The sequence below is a fragment of the Venturia canescens genome, chromosome 3 (assembly GCF_019457755.1).
Source record: "Venturia canescens isolate UGA chromosome 3, ASM1945775v1, whole genome shotgun sequence".
Lineage (NCBI taxonomy): Eukaryota > Metazoa > Arthropoda > Insecta > Hymenoptera > Ichneumonidae > Venturia > Venturia canescens.
Genome location: NC_057423.1, coordinates 2,923,425 through 2,943,798, shown reverse-complemented (window position 1 = coordinate 2,943,798; position 20,374 = coordinate 2,923,425). Strand labels below are relative to the sequence as shown.

Here is a 20,374-nt window from a genome sequence, read left to right as displayed (position 1 = left end):
CATACTCTTAAGATGATGGATCAGTCGGTAATCACACCTCGAATTTTTGAAATTGAACCTCTTTGACATAGTTCGTCCGATTAAATTAATAAAAATGTCATCGTACGCATCACGATCGCAAAAATCCGATGACATTTTTATTTTTTCGATCAGACGAACGATGTGGAAAAATTTCGTTTTCAAAATTTGCAGCTATCTCTCTCGCACTCACGGTTGTGATTACCGACTGATCCATCATCTTAAGAGGAAAATATTGCAGAGTTTTTCGCTCCTTTATTCTCTCCGGGCTCGTAAATCTCGGTCTTCATTTTTCGGGACACCCGCTGTATGGATACCACCGGGGAGTGCATGTGGTAACGCTTCAACAGGACAGCTGTTTCCCCGCTTCCTAATGACACCTGCGACCAGGTGCTCGAGTCGGTACCTCCGTGCTGAGAGCTCGAAAGAAAACAAATAATGCATACGAAATAAAGTCACTCTTATTCCACGGGATAATTACTCACAACGGGCATTTTCAATGGCCCATTTAAATAAAATGCAGCGTGCTCTCTTTTTCACACTTTCGATAGACCCGAGCTACGGCGCTGAGAGTTTATCGATGAAATAAATGAGCAGCACTGACTGACTCGTCGACGACGTCGCGATGAGGGCAAACATCATCGATATTCTTCTCACACGGAATCGTCGCAGTTGGCTAAAAACAGTCGAAATTATTATCTCAAGAAAATAAGCAACTCGAAGACAGTCCTTAATGCGAAATAAAGAGGGAATAACCGAGTCGCCATTCCTGCAGAAGAGTTTCTAGGTCGAGCAATTCCCCCCCTCAACGTCGAGGAAATAGCCAGTGAGATTGAAAAAAAGGCATGAAAAAGTGAATTATCGATCCAACTGTGCAACGTTGCTTCGGAAACTTTATTCATCCTTCAGGAAATATATACGTGCGTGTATACGTATAACGCTTGTATATACGCGATATTTTCAGTTCCTTTTTCCCTCTCGCTTCGTTATTTTTATTTCCGTTACACCAGACTGAGCTCGCTCTCGCAGATTTTCGATTATCAATATCATTAGCTCGAGGAATTATCATTGCTATTTCGAGGCATGAATGCCGTCCCGTATTTCGTATCATTGTAAAAATGACGCTTGACTAAAACGGTGGAATGTGCTTCCTGTTAATCGAAGAATCGCTCGGAATTGGCAATCTCGGTGGGTGGAATAAAGAGAAAGAATAATAATGCGGAGGGAATGATCGCTTTGAATACGAGGAGAGCGCATCGCTCGAAATCGCTCGCCTCGTTCCTCCTCGAGTATTTATGTAATAATATATTTTCTTGGGCCTCGTACGCGTGTGCGCGCGATAAGCCCATCATTAAGCGTATCGGCGTAGCGTATAGAAAAATTCCGTGCCAACCTCGTCGACATGGACCATAACGAAGCAACGAACAAAGAAAGGAACGAAGAAGAAAACTCATTCGAAAGAGAACAATGATTATTACACACGCACGTGTACCGCTGATTTACATAGTCGAGAAATAAAAACGAATAAAGATCGAATGAATTATTTATGGAGGTTGTTGCCGGCCGAAAACGATTTTACCGTTAAATGCTTTCGTCTGTTTTATCATTTTTGGGTAAAGCCCATTTTTTCTCCATTTTTTCTCGCGGGGTGTGAATCGTTCGAAAAAATGGGCGAATTAACCCTTAGTGTGCATCTGGGGTCAGGTTGACCCCAACATTTTGTTCTCACATGAATGGCATTTGCGGATGAGCATCTCATAAGTAAAACCCCCGATATTAAGAAATCGTTATCCCCTCTCTAAAAGTAGGGAGCATAGCCAACTTCATATTCCAAAATAAATACACTTTTTGGAACGGTCGCAAAGTGGACTGTTTTTCCCTTAAAGCGTGGACCCTTGTCTGTAAAACTCTGTAAGGATTTCTTTCAAAACTCAAAATTTAATTTTTTACGAGAGATTTAACAGAAAAAGTGCTTTTTAGGGGCACCATCAACTTTGAGCACGTTTTTTAACAATGAAAAAGGATTTTTTTGAAAATCCGACTTTGCAGCCTTAAAGTTGGATAAATTCACTGCAAAAAGTGACTAAACCTTTTATTCCGAAAAGCGCATAGTTACCGAGATATTCGATGTCAAAATGACCTGGGCTCAAAGTGACCCCATGTGCACGAAATGTCTCGCTGTGAAGGTGTGCACACTAAGACAGTCCGCGGAGAATGAAATTCAATCAGCTCAAATCTAGGGGCGGAGAAAATGGAAAAATTCTTGAGAGAAGGAAAGCCCTGAGAGATGGACGAGAAAGAAAAAAATTGTCATCGCGACGCGATTATTCTTTCCATGACTCACGCAAAGTACAGCGCTCCTTTGAGCGCCAATTCACGACCCGCGAGAATATTCGTCAACGTGATTTCGTGAGCAAGGAAAAAACATGTGGATTGGAAAGGTACGAGGAATACTCGAGAACGGAAACAGATCGATAACGAATATGCAAGTGTTAATTGGCATTTGTCACCTTTGCGAAACACGACTCGCCTCCTTTTCCCGGTTATTTTTTCCTTCTTTTTATTCTGCATTTACGGTTATGCGTGCTATTTCGGGTTATGGGAAAAAAATGTCGGCTACGGGGTTCAATGATTTTCGAGAAAGTTCAAATTTCACGTTCTTTCGGCTTTTAAAATTCTCGAGGTTTTAATACACGCGTCGGAATATCGTTACATTTAACTCGAAACTTCGTTTATCAACGCCCTTAATTGTATTTGCTTTCAATTTGTTTATTCATTTTTTTTTTCACCGAAACGATCACTTTTTTCTCGCACTAAATTCACCTCGTTTACTCGACGTTGAGCACCTTCCGTAGTTATAAACGGTTATGTATTTACGTTTGAAAGAGGGCAGCACACAGAGGGTAAAGGAGTGTCCACAGGGCTGCCATTAACTCGTACTTACTCTTCCGCACACCATACATTACGTCATTTAGTTATCGTAACAAGTGTTAAACATTTTCCCAGGGAGACTGATTTTCCTTGTCGATAAACTATTTATTTTGTGCTCCTCGTTAAAAAAGGGGAAAAATCGATATTCGCGTAGAGCGAGAAGACACTGACGCTCTTTTATTTCTCTTTCGACGTTTCTGTCTGCCGGCCTCTGTCTGTCTCGCTCGGTCACGCACACGCTCGAGGAAACGTCGTAAGAACAGTCAGACAATTGGCATTCGCCGTTCGCTGCTGATATATTCGTTTATCCCATTTATTCATTAAAATTGAATCACCAATCAAGACTTTTTCTTCGTAAATTTGCGATTGTTTTCTTCCTTTCCGAAGTTGAGCAAATTCGACCTCGTTCTTTCATCATTCTTGGCAACACTCGGACGAAATGAAAAATCGAATTCGCACTTGAAAATTATTAGTCATCGAGTCGACTCGTTTGTGCCTCCTCGCAATCGCTCATCGGACTGTTCCAATCCGTGCTCTCTCGTGTTACGGGAAATACGAAATACAAATTTAACAGGTTACAGAAATATTCGAATACTTTTTCATCCTTTGTCCGCGGAGGTTTTTATATTCTCGAACTTGAAGCGTTAAAAAAGGCGATTGGAATTTCTATGAGTTTATCGTCACTCGTAACGCTTTTCACATTCTTGTGGTTCTACATTTTCCAATGTTAATTTTTCAACGGCGCGAGAGATAATGATTCCTGTTGCGATGCCGCCATTGTTAATAACACCGAGGATAATAACGAAAATATTCACCGCGAGTTTGGCTACAGGCCGACGTTTTATTTTTCAATTCACTCGTTTGACCAGCGAACGTAAAATCCGTCGGCCGTATAAAGAGAAAAAAATGGCTTTCGAAATATATTTTCGAAGGGGGACGATCGCGGGGACTCGCCTGAAACGGCGATGCTCAACATTTTTGAACATCATTTTTTCCAGTATTTCATTTTTATTTTCTTTCTCGTGTGTGTGTGCGTGTGTTTTTTCTTTTTTTTTTCGTCACAACGTGGCCTTCACGCGTCGACGATTTCCAAGAATTTTTGAGCCGCGCACGGAAATCTCTTCGCATCGTTCTCGCTCTCTCTTTTTTTTTTGTCGCTCTCTCTCTCTCTCTCTCCCTCGCGATCTTTCATCCGTTCGGTACCGAAGCGAAACGCTTCGGAGCGCGTTATCGTTTCTGAAATGGAAATGTGTAGTGGGTTTCTATATAACGTGTAAATCATCGGTGAGTCATTTCATCGTTCGCTCGGAACACCGGTGCGTCGCCGATTCGAGACTCCCGCTAGATTTTTTTCCATGCCCTCGACTTTTCAATAGTTTTATTTTTCTCAAACGCGTTTCGTTGTTTCGGATTGTTATTCTTCTTCTTCTTCTTTGGAAATAGACGAAACGCTCGATTCGTTCCCTATTTTTTCATGCCTCAAGACACGGGAGCAATTTTATGCGGAAACGACCTCTCGTGACCCCGAATTTCCTCGGAAGAATGGCGTCTCTCCACGCAAAATTAAATACGCTTTTCGACGGTATCCCCACGGTCCTCGCGAACACGACGCTTCGATATTTCAAAAGCTACATTTTTTTCTGTTCTAGCTTCATCGCGACAAGCACGTCGAACGCTCTAGATTATTTTTCATCCCACTCGGTAATTTTTTTCCCCCTTTTATCAAGCGTCACTCGTCCGTTAGTCGTGTGTCTCGTGAGGATTTCAAGATCGTCCCGAGGCACGGAAAACAGAGCACCAAACCGACCCCGTTTCCGTATCACCTCCGCACCTTATCGGCTCGTCGGGATACTCGGCCCGATCAATAAATTCCCGATTGCCGGTCACCCCTTTCCGCTCGTCAAAGACCTCAACCCTCTTCTTCGTTCTGCCTCTCGCTCTCTCTCTCTCTCTCTCTCTCTCGGTCTGCTTCTGTTCCCGTTTTGAAAACGCTCGAGACGAGTATTGTGTTTCTTTTTTCATTGTTTCAACGGCAATTTTTCCCCCCCTTCTTTTCAACGACTATTACTTTGAAACTTCGTTTTCCCGTGGCGATTGGCTACTTCGTAAGAGCGCTGGCCAATCGCGTTCGCAATTCGTTGGCCATGCAGCGCCGTTCGCGGTCAATTTCCGCACCTCGTTTACCATTTGCTACACACGTTCCAAGAGCGGCGTTGTCAACCCTCTGTGGACGTCGCCGGCGTAACTTCGGCGTCGAATACCTCCGATACGAATCAATATTTTTTCATTTATTTTTCTCCGGCAAAAGTTTCAACAGCTCTACGTCAGTCTGTAAATAGAAATGGTAAGAAAAAACTGTGCTACTCGAGGCGTTGTAGGTTGTGAAACACAATTCTAGAGAGTTCGAACCTGCTGTGAGGGGAGGCACCGTTGGCGTCGATTCCTGCAAAAAAATCCTCCCAACTTTCCCAAAACTCGATACGTCATTCCGAAGGTGAGTTAGAAAACGCGCTGTCGGATTAACACGCGTCGTGGAAATAAATAAGGCCACGAAATTTTGGTAATCGATTTGCCCCGTATCGTTAGTTGTCAAGGACTCGGTACGTGACTCGCGGTCTCGGCAGTGCACGAGGCTAGATAAAAACTAGAATCGAAAAAGGCTTTCTCGTAAACAGAAAAAAATCGAAAGAATCGACCTCCACAGCTCTTTTTGTTTCCGAGTCGAAATCGTCTCGCGCCTCGTTCTTGAAAATAGCAGGAGAGCGAGTGAGAGGGGGGGGGGGGGAGGAGCGAGGACAAAAAGAGTGGAAGGATAGAAAAATCGGGGGTAAAAAAGCTCCCGTTAATTAATTCCGCGCCTGAACGAACATACGCGAGTAGCAATTCTCATGGCGTCCTCGTCTCTTTGCGGCGCGGCGAAGAGCAAGGAGCGCCGCGGACTGCGCGGAGATGCGAGCGCTCTCGATGTGTCCTCCCGCTCCTCTCGTTCCCGCGTTCTTTGCCCCCTTCCTCAGAAATCGGATAAATCGTTATATACGAGCGAATCAAGACTCGTCCCGTGCTTGAACCATTTTTCTTGTATTTCTTCGTCCATTTACCGTCCTCGTGAACGCGCGTAGTGCTCTCTCTCACTCTCACGTTAATACATCGCGTATTCGTCACAAACGGTCGCGCGGGGAGCCAGCCGACGCACACGGACACGCGTGGACGCGCCGCGATAGCACGGAGAGGAGGGAATAATACACGCCAAAGAATATATCCGCGATGAAGAATACGGCAAAGGTTTTCATCGATCTCGTTCCCTCGTAACTTTGCATCGGAGAACGGAGAGAAATAAAATGAAAAATTAAACTCAATATTCTAGAAGCTCCCTTTCTCTTCCACTTTTTTCTCCTCCTTTTTGCGTCGTGTGCCGCGCTGCCTCTTTCTCCTTCTCTCTTTATTACCGCCTCGACTTTTGTCCCTCGGACAGAAAAATAATGTCACATACTTGTACACTGTGGACAAGTGTGTATAAATATATAGGCAAGTACGTTACGGGGGACGCGGGTATCTCTATACGCGCGTGGACAAAATGTATAACCGGTGCTCGAACAAAGAGCGCATTACGCTCGGACGATTTTTAGTACGATCGCGCGATACGTCTTGCGCCATTTTTATTTATTTTTTCAACTTTTTCATTCCTTTTTCCGTCATCCCCCTCGCCCCCCCCCCGCGCGCGCGCGCGCGCCCCGCTTCTTTCCTTATTCCCGCTGTTCCCGCTTCACTTATAACCTCACACTGTTGCACACGCGTACACACAATCTTCGCTTTCCTTTCGCGAAGAAGGATCGCGCAGTTATATACGAAAGATATATAGGGTTTATTACCGCGATGGCAAAGATGGCGAGGGCTCCGCGTACCGACGAACGAACCGGTGGGAGGGGTGCCCGAGGTCCGAGGGGGCGAGAGAAAAAGCGCGCGAGAAAGAGAAAGAGCGGCGCGGAGCTCGGGGGGTGGGGGGGGGGGGGGAGAGCGGATGGAAAAATTGCGCTCTCCCACTTGCCCAGGGCTCGGAATGTCTCGATATGAAGCGAGGAGTATAATTTCAATTTTTTTCTTTCTCGCTCTCGCTCTCTCCTCCCCATCCAGGCTGGCTCGCTCTCGTTTCTCTTCTTTCTCTTCTCTTCTCTCTTGCCCCGCCGTTTTTTCCTTTATCGCAGTATTTCACCATAAAAGAGGCGGGTATAATAAAGCGTTATATAGCCCGAGCACTGAAAAGTTACGCGCCTCCTTCGCCTTCCACGCGCGCACACGTTTTTTACTTCCTTTTTTGCTTTCTTCCTCTTTCCTCTTCTCCTGCTTTCTCTCCCTCGATCTCCCACGGAGCCAACCGCTTCTTCTTTCTTACTTTACTACCTTATTTGCGGAGACGTTAAATTCGTGAAAATCAATACCGAACGTAACGTCGCCTTCGACATTAAATATTCAGTCTATTGACTGTGTAGTCCGACGAACTTTGGGCGGGGTCCCCTCGCTTCCAAATTCATGAAAATTTCGTTTCTTCTTCGCCCTTTTTCTCTCCAATTTTCTCCCTGGCCCCCCCGCTCCCTCCCAAGACCGCACCGGAGCTTCATGATTTTTCGGCAGAATTTCTATCGACTTTGCCATATTTTCGGATACTTTTGTCTGCCAACATTTTTTCGACAGATTTTTTCACCGCATTTTTATATAAATTCCTTCCCCCCCTTTCAGGTCGTCCTCTCAGCTTGCAGCACGTATTTCGACACTATACTCTCGCAGTACGAGGAAAAGGACCCCATCGTCATAATGCGAGACGTCAAATTCTCGGACATCAAAGTACTCGTCGAATTCATGTACAAAGGAGAGATCAACATCGATCACGTAAGTCTTTCCGTTCTTCGATCGCTTTTAAATTAGCCACCCGCAAATCCGTTGTTTCTCTCCTGAAAAAACATTCGGTTGCGCCAGTGTCCGGGGGGCCGAGGGAATTATTCGATTTTGTGGAATAATTCAACGCAACGCTTCCACGAGGCAGTCAGAGGCGGGAACGAGTACGAAAATCTGGTATTTGTCACTCATTCAAGAGAAATTCAGGATTTAAAAGCCTAGTAGAATGTGCCATTGGAATAATTCGCTGGGAAATATTTGCTGAGATATTTTTATTTGACTGCAACATTTTTATTTTAATCGCAATGGATTCGTTGGTGAACAAATAGTCAAAATAATCTGTAGCAGCTTTTGAGGAAAAAAAAATGTTGGGGAGACGATTTTGGACAAAACTCGAGCCACGATTGACAAAAGAAACGCAGATTCAATCTCGTCCTATTTTTTCAATTCAGTTAGATAATTTAAGATTGAATTTTGAACAAATTTTCATTGTATTTTCTCAAGTTTATTTCGTCGATTGAACTAAATTTCAATCCCGACTAGAGTGTTCATTTTTTCACCGTTTCTTCCGCAAGTGGCACCGATCGAAGTTCATTTTTACAGAATTAAATGGAAAGAAGGTGAATGTCGAAATGTCAATTTATTTTTAAGTAGGCCAACGCGTCGACGCGCATTGTTGAAAATACTTGTAACGTGAATGTTGAATGAGCAAACGGAGAAGAATGTAACGCTCGCTAAATATAACAAAGTCTCGCGAAATCCTTCGAAATTCACTCGGATGGTTTGATCGATCGTTATTTCTGTATTTCCGAGCCGATGTTACCGTCTTTGGCGCACTCCACCCTATCGATGCCGATAAATTATTCAGCTCGAACGGTCAGACTGGAAACGTTTGACGTCAGTCCTCAGAAAACATTGAGTCCGGAGATGGGAAGAAAAAGTGTGCGAGAGGAGAGAAGACAAAACGAAAAAACGTAAAGCGCGAGCTTGAAATACCCGGTAAATCACTGCACTCGCATTATTGCTCTCTCGAAAGATCCGTAAATTAAAAATCCCCCGTCACATGCTCGATAACGTGGACTCGAGAAACCTGAAGTCGAGAAAAAAAGTAGTCGAAGAAAAAGCGTGCTCGTCATACCGATCGTCCTGTTTCGCTCCAACATCGATCGAGCGGTAATACGAAATTTCAAGTTCTTCAAAGACCGTTAGAGGAGAAGGGAAACAATATAGAAAGTCTCGCATTATGGAGAAAGTTTCGATGATACGGTCGAACGATCGCGATCACGGATTTTGACGTGCCCCGCGCGCGCGCGTTCGATGCGGGAAACGATTGTTCGATTCAAACCGTTTTTTATTCCTTTCATCTCTCTACTGGTAACGCTGCTTTCGAAATTTTCTTCCCCAAGAGAAATTTCAAATTTTCATCCCATCGGAGCTCGAGCCTTATCCGTTGACCCAAAGATTCGTGAGCTTCCTCACTAAAGGAGTTATATAAATATCTCAGAGAAATGATATAAATAATAATTTCCTTTTAGAACTGACGTTCCTGTACTCGGCTCAATAATTTCTGTCACATTAATCCATAAATAAACTAATTAATGCTCTCGTCGTAAACACAAAATCTGTTAACATGATTACATTCCTCGCTGATCAAGTTGATCAGAATAAGTCCGGAGTATAAATAAAGCGCGGGTTTAAATCAGGACCTTGGGCGTTGAAAACGAACTGCTCGGTGTAATGGGAGCATCAGCAAATTAACTCGGTATTGCATACCGAGTTATTTCAGGTAATCTTGAAATGAAAGGGGTTTATTCCTTTTGCCAGAAAAAGAATAATGAAAAAACAATGAAGCGGGCTTCGATTTTCGGAGCGTCGCGTTTGATTGAAAAAATTTATAAGGAACGAGAAGAAATTTTTCGATACGCGCGCTCGTCGTTTGGCCAATAATATTTCAGCAACCCGCTGACACCAGCTTAATTGAAAATATGTTTAATCAAACTTTCGATTTTGCAGACAAGACTGTCGTCGTTATTAAAGACTGCGGAGGACCTGCACATCAAGGGATTAGCGGAAGTGAGCTGGCGGAGTGATTCCGTACAAAACGATATTAACAACAGTGGCCATAGTCCGGGAGCGGGGACTCCCGGTGTTGAGGCCGTATTGAGAGAAGGAGACGTCGACGAGCCACCACCACCCAAACAGCGACGCAGAGGTCGTCCGCCTCTCGACGATCCACCCTCCGCTCACGATGTATTTACACCCAAAATCACTTGCTTCACCGGAAACGTATGTACATTTCTCGGGGAGCCTTCCCCGTCCCTGCTGCCTCCCTCCCGCCGCTTGTCTCCCGTCATGATACCGAAAAATGCTGGACGCTTGGCTCCAGTGTCGATTCCAACGGAGAGGTCCCTTTTATCCGCACTTTTTCAACGTTTTCTCCACGAATTTTTTCGACCTTGAAAAGTACGAGATCCACTGACGATTGCTGCACCTATTTGGGTGATCTGAAACAAAAAACCGAGTTTATTTAGGCTTGACAGATGGATTGATTTTCATAGAAAACTCAAATTCTTTGATACACAAAATTCTTTACTATTGGGACGAGAATTAAAAATCTTTCAAAGCGAGGAAATTGATGTATGCAAAAAACAGTGGAAAAAAAGATTTCAGAAACATCCAACTTTGCGGCAATTTTTCAACAATAGTAGATGTTCAAGTTTTCAGTCAGAAATCCTTTCGAAGCAACTTTTGGATTCAATCGTCTACGATCTTGTGATTTACACACGCAGATTTAAAAGATATTATTGTTTTTACAGGAGGAGATGATGAGCGAAGGTGATCACGAAAGTTGCGACGACGAAATGGCTAATGAAAATAATGAACCTCCCCTACCTATGGTAAGCGTGAGAATCAATTAACCAGATTCGGCGTTAATCTGAGAAAAACAAATGTGAATGTTTCGTCGTTTTTTTGCAGCTTTCCTACCTGTCGAAAGACGACAGTACCTCCGACCAGGAAAAGAAATGTAAGAACCGATGGGGTGTTTGTTGAAATTCAAATTTCATCATTTCAACCTCGAAACAATGATTTTGAGCTCGTTTTTTTTCGCATTAATTAATTTTTTCATGCTCTTCAGCGTCGAATACACCATCCAATTCAAACGCGACGAACCCAGCGATACCTGAACAATTCCGAGACGTAATCAAGATGAACGATTATTTGACGACGGGACGACGCCAAGAATTTTGGGAAGAGCCGTTCACGCGACGCGTCATGGACGCCATTAAAAGCAAGGAACTTGAGATGAAGACTGCTGCCGAGATACTCGGCGTCTCGTACGGGACCCTATACGGACGATATCGTGACAGTTATGGTTGCCTTAAACACCCCTACAGGTAAACGTGCAGTGAAAAAAAAAAAATGTGAATATTTCGTACTCCGAGAGTAATCATTTAGTAGTATTTTGGAAATAATTTTTAAGAAATCGATTTGACGATAGTTTTTTGTTGATTTTGAGTCCTTGGGAGATAATCGTTCATTTGATAATTGCAGAGTGAGGGATTTTTGGTCGGAGCCTGGACCGGCGGAGGTTCTAGCAAAGTTAAGAAGAAAGGAGATAACGTTATTTCGAGCAGCGGAATTTTTGAACGTAACGGTACACACGCTCGCGACTTATCTCTCGACGCTTCAGGGCCCGGACAGGATATCGCTAGCCGGTGAATTGAGCGCGGCGACGAGCGCGATGGAAGCGAACAACGACATGGATAATAACGAAGCGGTAAACGAAATACTACAAAAATTTAGCGCGAACGCATCAATGGCGGCAACGCCAACGACATCGGCGACGATAAAACGGGAGGGCGGTGGTTACCTCGAGCTGCCGGGTATCGTAACGAAAGGAGCGACGTCCGTGCTGGAAAATAATCCGGACATAACGATCGTTAAGACCGAATGTTTGCAGCAACAACAACAGAGAAAACGGGAATACGCAAAGGTCTCGAACACGGAAAACAATAATGCTAAATTAATGAGCGGCGGTGCGGTTACCGAGATCGCACAGCAACAACAAAAGCTCTCCGACACGTTGTCCCTAAACAACGACAATAGCAAACCCTAACTGTTCAGGCCTTACTTGGTACCACTCGCGAATCCTCGAACAAGTGGACGAGCCAACTATAATCAACTCACCACAACCGCGAATACCTTCAGATCTGAGTTGTGCCCACGTAGGTTTTACTCAAATTTGTTTACTCGCTTTCTCACCAACTTTCATCTCAAGTAAGACTCTACGCGAGAAGGAGATTAGGAGACTAAAAGAGAAGAAGGGAAGTGGATGTGAGGCGTGGCGTGCGTTATTACTCGAGGGCAGGATGGCGCAAAAAAAATATAACAATCTTTTTTCATTAATTCAATTTTCCTTGTGACGATTTACAAGGAGCGGGAAATTCGATCGTCTTGTTTGTTTCTACGAAACAGACATTTTTCGGAATATCCTCGAATTTTTGTCCAATATTGGCATTTTATTTTGCTGCTTTCCAAGAAGAGAAAGAGCAGCAGGGATTCGCCATCGTCGTTGCGCTAACCTAGTTATTATGAAAAACAGAAGGGTTTGTCGCACGTCAGCCGAGATTAGCTTTAAACAAACGAAAATTAAAATGTTCCCTCCGGGGCCACCGAGTGTCGAAGCGGGTGCGAGCTCAAAAAAGAGATCTACGATTAACTATCGAACGACGCAAATATAACGATCTCGCGTGTACAATTACTCATAGTTCCCCCTGCGATTCACTGTAAGGTAGTCTCGTTCCAGAAGACGCCCAGAATGCCCATGACTCTCTTGAAACAAACAAAAAAGCCATCTTTAACTTCTTACGATGTAGCACGTAGTTGAAAAAAAAAAAAAAACAAAACGAAAATCATAACGAAACGCTCTCATTCTCTTCGTTGACTATTCCAATTCTGTTTTGCTTCGTTCCCAGCGTTGGAACATACTTGGGCCTTTGAAAAACAAACAAAAAAGAAACACTAACAAACAAAACGACTAAAATTGTATAATAAAATTCAATTCAAGTTCCTTTTCGAAATAAACAAAAACAAAATAACAAACAAACGATCCTAGATAGTGGGACCGATATTAGAGGGACGAGCAGTGGCGAGAGAGCAATCTTTTGAGCTATTTTCAATCGCGTGCAGTCTGATGGACACCACATTATTCGTAAAGTACGTTTTCAATGCGATAATATGTATGCAATGTATATAGATCGATCGTGCGTGAGATATTCGTTGTTAACACAATTATTATTTTCTTTTCGTTTCCAAAGACACCACTTATACTTTAGATAGCATTGAAAAAAATAAGGCGTCAATGAATTCGAGATTTGCTGAAGCTAAATGTATCCTGACACTGATTCGTCGACGAAGATTTTTCTTTTTAATCTAAAATGACGCAGATCTCTTTTTTTTCTTTAAAGTCTGTAGACAATCGAGGAAAGATGAAAAGATCGACGAATAATTTGACTGAAATGGTCGAGTTGACAAAGAATTACTCACGGATAAGAGAAAGGGCGTTAGCGAAGTATAATTTTTCTGAATCGAGAATCATTTGATTCGCTACTGACGAATTCTGTAGACTTCACAGTTGGCTTCGAGGGTTTTATTCTCTCTTTTGTTAAGCTCTTATTTTTCAATCGTATCGATCGCGGATACTCGCCATTTTCTGTAGGGAGTAGAACGAGAATGTCGATACTCTAATTGCCCGTTCGACCACACGATAGAAATAATAATTGCACGTTTATTCAAGTGTTACGGTGATGAAGAACTGAATTTTTTCCGATGTAGAAAATATTTTTAAATATTATTCCCTTCTCGAGTTTTAAAACTCGAACAACAACCTACGATATACTTTGACTGACAAACAAAAAAGGTGTGCGCTGGCGTTTTCGACGCATTTGTTAAACGAAAACTCAGTGCATATTATTATTCCGTGCCCGTTTTTAAACACGGTAGTAAGAAATTCAATTTTTATTTCTTTTTACGAGAATTATCATCATCAAACGCTACTCTAGATTATTATTTCCATTTTTTTTTCTTTTCTTTAAGCAACGTTGATATATTCTACACACTGTCCGAGCTTTTTATACAAATTTTATGTGGCTTTTATTGAAAATAATGAAAGTTATGTATCTTTTTCTCGATTTAATTAATAATTAATTGAAATATTTCAAGACTAATCGATTTCGAAGGATAATATATGAACGTCCATTGTAAATATCGGTGCAATAGCGAGACCTAAAATTAATATTATTTTTTGTGTCACAAAGTGTATCACTGAGTGAGCCCAATTCGCGTTGTCCTCTATTATTCCACTCGTTTATTTTATTTTTTAATGATTTGTTGTAAATTTTATTGTAAAATTGACGAAACACCAGTTTTTCTTTCATGCAAATCGATCTTGTTACAGCAACAAGAAGAAACAAACAGGAGCGAACAAAAAATGACGTTGAAATATAAAAAGATCGTGCGAACGCGACTGTCGTCGACACTGTAAAATTCTCACTCCAAAATCTCCGCGTTTCGCTCTTTCATCGTGCACATTGAACTCGCGCGTTTGTTCACAGTTTGAAAAAAGCTTTTTTAAGCCCGTTGTGAGTCGAGCTCTAGAACAGTTTTACCGAACATGAAAAATAAGGAAAAATATAAGAAACGATGTAACCGAAGAGTGGCAAAATCAATTTATAAGTTGTGACGAAATTGAACAAAAAATTGAAAAGTCACGGTTTATTAAATTATATTAAATTAAATTAAATTATGAATAACCAGGCCCTACTGCATAATCGTTAATCCGCGAGACAATGACTGGACATGAGTATTCCTGTTTGCTGAAGGTATATGAAAAACTAAATAAGAATTAGGAATATAAATAGAGGTATTTCCATTGATATTTTTGATGATATAACAAACAACAAAAAAAGACTTAGTTGCATTCGAACATTCGCCACATGGGCGAAGGAGGGGAGGGGGGGGGGGGGGGGTAGGTGGGAGGGGGTACTTGTAAAGGAAATCGTGAAGAGAGTGTGAGAGAATGTTAACGTGTGCGCGTGCGTGTGTGTAGTATGCTAGCCATGAATAATTTGATGTTTCTATAACGATGCGTAGAATTTTTGTAACGAAATTGAAAAAAGGACATTGGGTCGCGAGAATAACGAAGGAAAAGAAAGGGCAGAAGTGCGGAATGAGAAGAAAAGTGGTAATTGTGATATGGCTGTATAGGCAAAGATGTGGATAGTGTAACGGCGTGTAATCGCTGCTTTTATCCCCGTAATATGTGAGTGTGCGTGAGATCTCGTGGCGCGATCGAGGAAAGAAAAAATTGAATGAAACACGATAAGTGAATAAATCATATGTGAAGAAAACGAAGAATCTTTTTTAAAGAGATGACAAATGAATCCTCGGTGAAAAGTGGGTCCGAAGAGATCCGAGAGCGAAGACGTTTTTTGGTGCCGCAGAGATCGAAGCCCAAAGCGAAAAACGGCCGCTTGAAAAGCGGCCGCTTTTGTGCGCAGTAGGAAAACGATATCTCGAAATTATTATTTGTCGTTCGAGCGTTTGTGCGTCGACGGCAGAAACATCGGATCGAAAATTTTCCTCCTTTCTTTCTTTGTTTTTACTTTTTTAATTCTCGTGTTTTTCAAATATAACTTCGTTGCTGCTCGACGATAAAGTGACTTTCGGAAAGAATGAGAATCGAGGGGTGCGAGCTTATTTTTTCACACGTCTGAAACCTCGCCGATGACGGGGACTGAACAAATTTCGATTACTTTACGAGTGCCCTGGACTAATAACCCGACCGTTTAACGTTAAGCTCTCATCCGACGATGTAAAATGCCACTTGATACAAAAAAAATAGCGCGAAAGAAAGATAAAAGACAAAAAACCGTATTTCGTATTTTTCTTCATGTTTTTATACATAAATATATATATACACATATATATTTGTTCGTTTTTTTTTTCCAAGTGGCAAAAATAATGGATCTGCTCACCGTTGTCATACAAGCATTAATTTAAGTCTCGTCAAATTAGTCGCGTCGTCTTGAGAAACAAAAGAAACAACAAGAAAAAAATATGAAACTGTCTCGTATTTTAATTGTTTAAGTTGTATACAAAGTATGATTAAGATTCTCGACATTGCTCCGACCCCGAGCCCCGCGAATTCGCTCCGCGCCTCATTTCCGTTTCTCTTTTCTCCTCTTATTTTATTCCTATCATCCTCATTTTCCCCCTTTTCTCGTTTTTGTTTCAACTAAAATAAGACTAAGACATACCAAATGAGAAATGTAAGGACAAGTTTCGTTAGGTTTAGTACTATCAGCATATCAAGAGAGCAAACAAGAAAAAAAAAGTAAATTAAAATAATAACATTAATGATTAATAATAACGATAATAATATTATTAATAATAATATTACGAATAATATTAATAATTGAGGAAAGGAGAAAATGAAAGAAAAAAAAAAATACAAATACATGCGCCAATAAAGCACTTTGTATTGCCTGTATGACACGTTCCGCGGACTGAGGCACAGCGGAACGCACAAGACCACTTTTACTCTAGAAAGAGTATACGACTAGAAGTATTAAAGTATTTAACGTTAAAAAATAAAAATAAAGAACAAACAACAACAACAAATAAATGAATAATAATCACATACAGACGGTCCATTATGAGCGGCCATATTTTTGAGAGACCATTGCTGATATTGCATTCCATCGCATCGCTCTCGGTGTGTTTGTGTGTTTGTGAGTATAATTCGCTTATAATTCGACGAAGCGCTTTCGTCCTATCTTCCTTCCGTTCGTTTCTGTAAATGCTTTATGTTTTTCTCGCTCCTCGTATATTGTACACTGAACCCACGCGCGCGCGCGCACACACACACACACACACACACACACACACACACACATTCACACACACACACACACACATTCACACGCGAACAGACACGCGTGAAAACACACATCACACAAACACACAGCCAAACGAATATATATATATATATTTTTTTTTCGCGAGAGCAAGAGAGAGAGAAAGAGTGTGACGCGTGAGAAAATGAAGAGCGTACGGCGCCAAATTTCGTAGACTAATTATTTGTACAAATTTTTCTATTCATTGTCTTGAAAATAATAATAAAAAAAGAAAAAAAATACAAAAAAAAAATGAAAATAAAAAACACGAAAAGCGAATAAAACAGCAGCACCGATGCGAATTAGACGACAAAAAAATCCGCGAATTCCAAGAACGCGCGCGCGCGCCTGTGCGCCGATTACGAATATTTTACACAAGAAAAATACGTAGAGTATAACGGAAAAAATCGTGGGAAACCGAAGGACGAGCACGAAACGCGATCGATCGGCGATTATATTATTTCTGTCGAACTACAAAACAAAAAGTATGATGGTACTAATTAGAATACAATACATATATCTATATTACTGCACAGTCGAACAAGAACGTTACGTACCTTTCGCTCCCTCTTTTCCGCCCCCTCTTCTATCCCGTAGTAGCCACATGTGTATATTCACACGAAAGAGTAAAGAGTCGGCGAGGAACACAAAAAATAACGAAAAACATAAAAAATACGATTGGCCATTGATATTAAAAGCCACATTTCCAGTAACTTGTACAATACTGTAATTCGCCATCTTGGCGCCCCCCCCTCCACACGTACACACGCATCTACCATTATTATTAACATTGTTATTATTATTATTACTACAATCGTTCGGAAAGAGGTTAATCGTTCGGCTATACGACTCGAAAAGAAGTAAAAAAAACGCGTATCAAACATTATACTATTACCTATTACAAAAGCTATGACTTACTATTTAAAATATTGCTACTAAACTCTACTAATACGGGAATACTGAAGAAGCACGAGAACGACGGACTATATGTGTATATAGCCTACCGCGACGAGATAGCGCGCGCATCCGTACGAGACTAGAGTAAAAAGAAAGAAAAAAGAAACTGAAAACGGGAGAAAATAAACGAGCGGGGAAAGAAAAAGTAAGAAATCGAGGCAGCGAGTAACAGTTTACAAATAAATAAAACAAAGCGAGCAGTAAAGAAGCAAGGGAAAAACGTCGATATCGTAATTACTTGTCGTTTCGTATGAACAGAAAAAAGGATTAACGAGTTACGAGTATAGTATAATGTATCATCGTTTTATACACAACCTAATTATTATACATACATGAAAACATATTTATATGAATACATATATATGTGTGTGTATATGTAAATATACACACTTATGTTTGTGCATTTATATACATACATATATACATGTGTATCGATGAAAAGAAAAAAAAGTACCGTACACTTATGTACATTCCTAGTGAACACGATTGCATTACACGAGTACTTTATCGAGCAGATGAAAGAAAAATTGTAAAAAGGGAGAAAATAAATAAAAAAATAAAAAAAAAAAAAAAGAGGGGACGAAAAGGGATAAATGGTGAATGAGAAAAACACTGGTACACACACAAACACACAAACGTATGGACCTATTATTATTGTCATTATTATTAATTTAATAATAATAATTATTATTATTATTGCGACGATTATTATGACATATGAAAATATTTATATTAATTGCATAAGTTATTCGGGAAGGACCATCGCGATAATTCGACACTCTCGTCTATACTTGAGATCATTGAATTATATTTATGTATATAAATACATGGTTCAATGACAAATAAATAACGATGAATATCCGTAAAGAATAAGCCGCGCATTCCTAGATAAAAATGAAAAGAAAAGGGGAGAAGAGAAAATGGGGAGTAGAAATTCGATTGAGAGAGCGAGCGAGCGTGCGTGTGTATGTGTGTGTGTGCGCGTGCGTGTGTGTGGGGTTCACGGAGAAAGTTCTCGTATATTTATATACACATATATTATATTCACCGAAAAACTATAAACACGTGTTTTATTTTGAAGTGCGTTTTTTCCGTGCAGCGAGGAAAGAAGAAAGAAAAAACAGTATTTTCTGTCCGGTGTGAGATTGTGTAAGAGTATAAAAATAGGAGCGAAGTATATATGAGATAAATGTGAATGTAAATCAAATGAGTAAAAGAAAAAATGAAAATGAAAGAAAACTACCTAAATGAAATTCTCGCGATATTTCGATTCTCGAAACTCTATATTACGCCGCAGTGTGTATTATATACGCCGCATTTCCACTTTTCTTTTCGTGCGTATTCTAACCTTGACTCGCGACTCTCGTCGTCCGCGCGGAGCCTATGTACACAGGACGCGCGAAAAAAACGATTCTCACATACAAAAACAAAAACACACTCCCGACTATATTTCGATGAAAATCTTCATAACCCGTGTATTTATATTAACATATTTTTTTTCCCACTTCATTTACTCCTCATCTCGCCGACATCCATTTTTTTTACTTCGCGATATATATTCCGAGATAACTGAGAACACGACGAAAGGGCTCGTGCGAATCGTCGCGAATAGCATCCTCATTCCCGCATCGGTAATACAAACACACGGATACACGAGCGTCGTGCTCTCGAAAGCTGCGGCAATATTGAGAAATTCTTAGCCAAAGTTAGGGCTTCTTGCGTTTGTCCTTTAGCCTTTTTTTTTTTTTTTACTTTTTTTTTCATCCTTTCGTACGATTCCCACCTGCCCCACTCTCAAAAAAACAGACATTATATATAAATATATATTTATATACATATACGACGTGCATATGTATATCTATGTATAATGTTTGTCATATTTCATGATTATTATCAATTGAAATATTATTTCGAATTATTATTGAAAACTAGATTAATACTATCATTATTATTAATCGTGGTAATTTTTTAGATTAGAAAAACAATATATTTAGCGTAGAATTTAATGAAAAAAATAAAAAATGAAAAAAAAAAACGACAACAAAAAGTATACATAATGAAGTATATACATAAATATATATACGTACGCATGTATACATTTATGTGTATACATATATATATATATATATATTGATAAAATATTATTGAGATCGTAATTAGAGATTCGGAAGTGCATACAATGCCCGAATAATGGTGAAAGATCGACTGAGATTGTCGTAGGGCAATTGACAGATTTAAAAATAAAATGAATTAAAAAATGGTTCACCGCGTAACTTGTGAACGAAATAAATAATGAGTTTACGGCAAAACAAGGACTTGGACTGCTCGAGAGATTTTTCAGGACAGTCGGGGACTGTATTCTCGCTGAAAAAATATATGTATATTTTATGCATACGTATATATACATGTATAGATTTATATGTACGCATAAAAATATATATATGTTTATTCATTCAATGAACAAAAAATGAAATGAAAAATAATAATAATAATATTAATTTAAAAAACAGATCAGTAAGTGTAAATGTTTGTAAACAAATTATGAAACATTATTTGTTCAGTGCCTACATATTTACACAGTAATAATAAAGATGAGGATTAGTGAAACGATCAATTTTTTA

General features: G+C 40.5%; 1 protein-coding gene across 7 annotated transcripts in view; it reads left to right on the top strand.

Moving 5' to 3' along the window:
• LOC122408429 (uncharacterized) overlaps window positions 1-20,367 on the top strand; it is a 91,355-nt gene extending 70,988 nt beyond the window's left edge. For all 7 annotated transcript variants that reach the window (XM_043415212.1, XM_043415211.1, XM_043415209.1 and 4 more), the window contains 6 exons: window positions 7,684-7,833; window positions 9,853-10,125; window positions 10,656-10,736; window positions 10,816-10,864; window positions 10,976-11,234; window positions 11,392-20,367. In XM_043415212.1, the coding sequence (XP_043271147.1) occupies window positions 7,684-7,833; window positions 9,853-10,125; window positions 10,656-10,736; window positions 10,816-10,864; window positions 10,976-11,234; window positions 11,392-11,956 (1,377 nt within the window). In that variant the 3' untranslated portion in view covers window positions 11,957-20,367. The remainder of the gene's footprint in view (window positions 1-7,683; window positions 7,834-9,852; window positions 10,126-10,655; window positions 10,737-10,815; window positions 10,865-10,975; window positions 11,235-11,391) is intronic.
• Window positions 20,368-20,374: the final 7 nt, after the last annotated feature.